General features: G+C 43.9%; 1 protein-coding gene across 1 annotated transcript; it reads left to right on the top strand.

The window, feature by feature from the left end:
- The first annotated feature begins 54 nt into the window (after positions 1–54).
- Positions 55–674, top strand: LOC121938776. The gene is made up of 2 exons (XM_042481944.1): positions 55–311; positions 397–674. Exons 1-2 carry the CDS (start codon positions 70–72, stop codon positions 506–508), a joined length of 354 nt encoding a protein of 117 aa, XP_042337878.1. The 5' UTR covers positions 55–69; the 3' UTR covers positions 509–674.
- The last annotated feature ends 1045 nt before the right edge of the window (positions 675–1719 follow it).

The raw sequence follows: 1719 nt of genomic DNA, 5'->3' as shown, positions 1-1719 counted from the left end.
ATCTTTGTTAGCGATAAACTAAATTTCTGATTGTTTTTTCACTCTTTTATTTTCAGTCTTTCCAACGGCATGGCCTTGCTCCTGTGTCGATGGGTCAGAGGAGGGAGAGTGGTCTGTCCTCTGACTGTTGAAGAGCTTTCTCTCTCCCCTCAGACAGCCCAGCCGTCACAGAGACGATTGTTGAGGGTTGTCAGTAGTTTGGCGTCCCTGCTGAGACACTGGACAGTCAGACAGTTAGACCTGACTGAGTTGTGCGCTCCTGCTCAGGGTCTTATTCCACTGCTGCTTCATGACGGCCCTCTAACAGTCAAGTTAGTCTTTCCTTTGCCTCACTACTCATCAATGAAAATGCATTATTTACTTTTCTAAAATATATTCCTGCACTTTTATCTGCAGACTGAGTGAAGAGATTCTCCAGCAGCTCCTCCTCCTCCTCCATGAACTCCAGGACAGGGACTTGACCTGGTCCTCCTTGAGTAAGATTGGTGGAGACCTGACCTCCAGCTGAACCTTCTGAACTGGGAGCTTCTTCACTATCTGCTGCAGTCGTCGCCTCAGATTGTCACTGTGAACATGAGGAAGGGCCGCTTTTTACAGGTGTAGTGGACTGCCTTGGCGTGGTCATTACATTTTTCCTCTGAGGAACTCCAGAGCTCAATGTCCCCTGGGCAAGTGGGGGACACGTCAAGAGACACTGTTTTACGAACCCAAAACATCCAACAGGGGGTTGTTAATTAACTTAACTAATACTCCCTGAGGATGTCCGCAAACACGCTCTGCCTGTGAAGCCACAGGAAAGGGCCAGTATCTGACACCCTCCACCCTGACATATGGTGGAAAGAAAAACACTCCGAAGGCCCCATCAGCATACCACAGGATGTAAGGCGTCTGAATGACCTCCTGTGGTCACTCAGGCAATACCAAGCAACCATCGTATTGCCTCCCCTGCTGAGATAACAAAAGTCGAACATTGGGTAAAGCCATTATATAACCCTGTGTTGTGATTAACATCTGACAGAATGACTTGGACCAAGGTTGTAAGTTAAAATTTCCCTTTCTTCCCTAATCTTTGTGACTGGGGGTGAGGTTGTCTCCATGCTTCAGTGAACAGATAGGAGCACCTCCCATTCTTTTCATCTCATGTAATTTGAATGAGTTAGGTAAAGTATGTTTTATTCCCTTTTGTTATAATGGAGCTATACTGCCATCTAGTGGTCTTAGTTATTAGTAAGCTCGTAACCAACTTTGTAGTTAAATCGTATTTTGAATTCATTGTATAATGTTAAAAGTAATCCTATATCTAAGTAATCACCAAGTTTCTTAGGATCCATGGTACAATGTTGTGTTATGTGTGGTCATTTCACAGAATTGAGCAAACGATCTTCAGAATCATGTGTTACGTTATAAATTACCTTTAGGTCTCCTAACATGCATTTGAAGTTACTGTGATGAGACTATAGTGGTGAGGAGATACGTGAATTTAAACACCACGGGTTAGATCGCGTAATTCGTCATAAAGAAGTTCAGAGACATAAATGTCTCCTAAATTACATTAGGTCTTTTAGAAACTTATACCAGATGTGCGATCGCCCGGTGCAAAAGTTCGCTAACTCCGCCTTCCATCCGCACCCCCAAATCGAAAGATAAAAACTGAGTGACTCTCTCTAGTTTACTCTCTCTCTAAGTTTTCACTCTTCTCAAGGCTTCTCCTTTTCTCTC

The sequence above is a fragment of the Plectropomus leopardus genome, unplaced genomic scaffold, assembly GCF_008729295.1.
Source record: "Plectropomus leopardus isolate mb unplaced genomic scaffold, YSFRI_Pleo_2.0 unplaced_scaffold3282, whole genome shotgun sequence".
Taxonomy (NCBI): Eukaryota; Metazoa; Chordata; class Actinopteri; order Perciformes; family Serranidae; genus Plectropomus; species Plectropomus leopardus.
The sequence above is the reverse complement of the archived record's forward strand: the minus strand, read 5'-3'. Positions and strand labels throughout refer to the sequence as shown.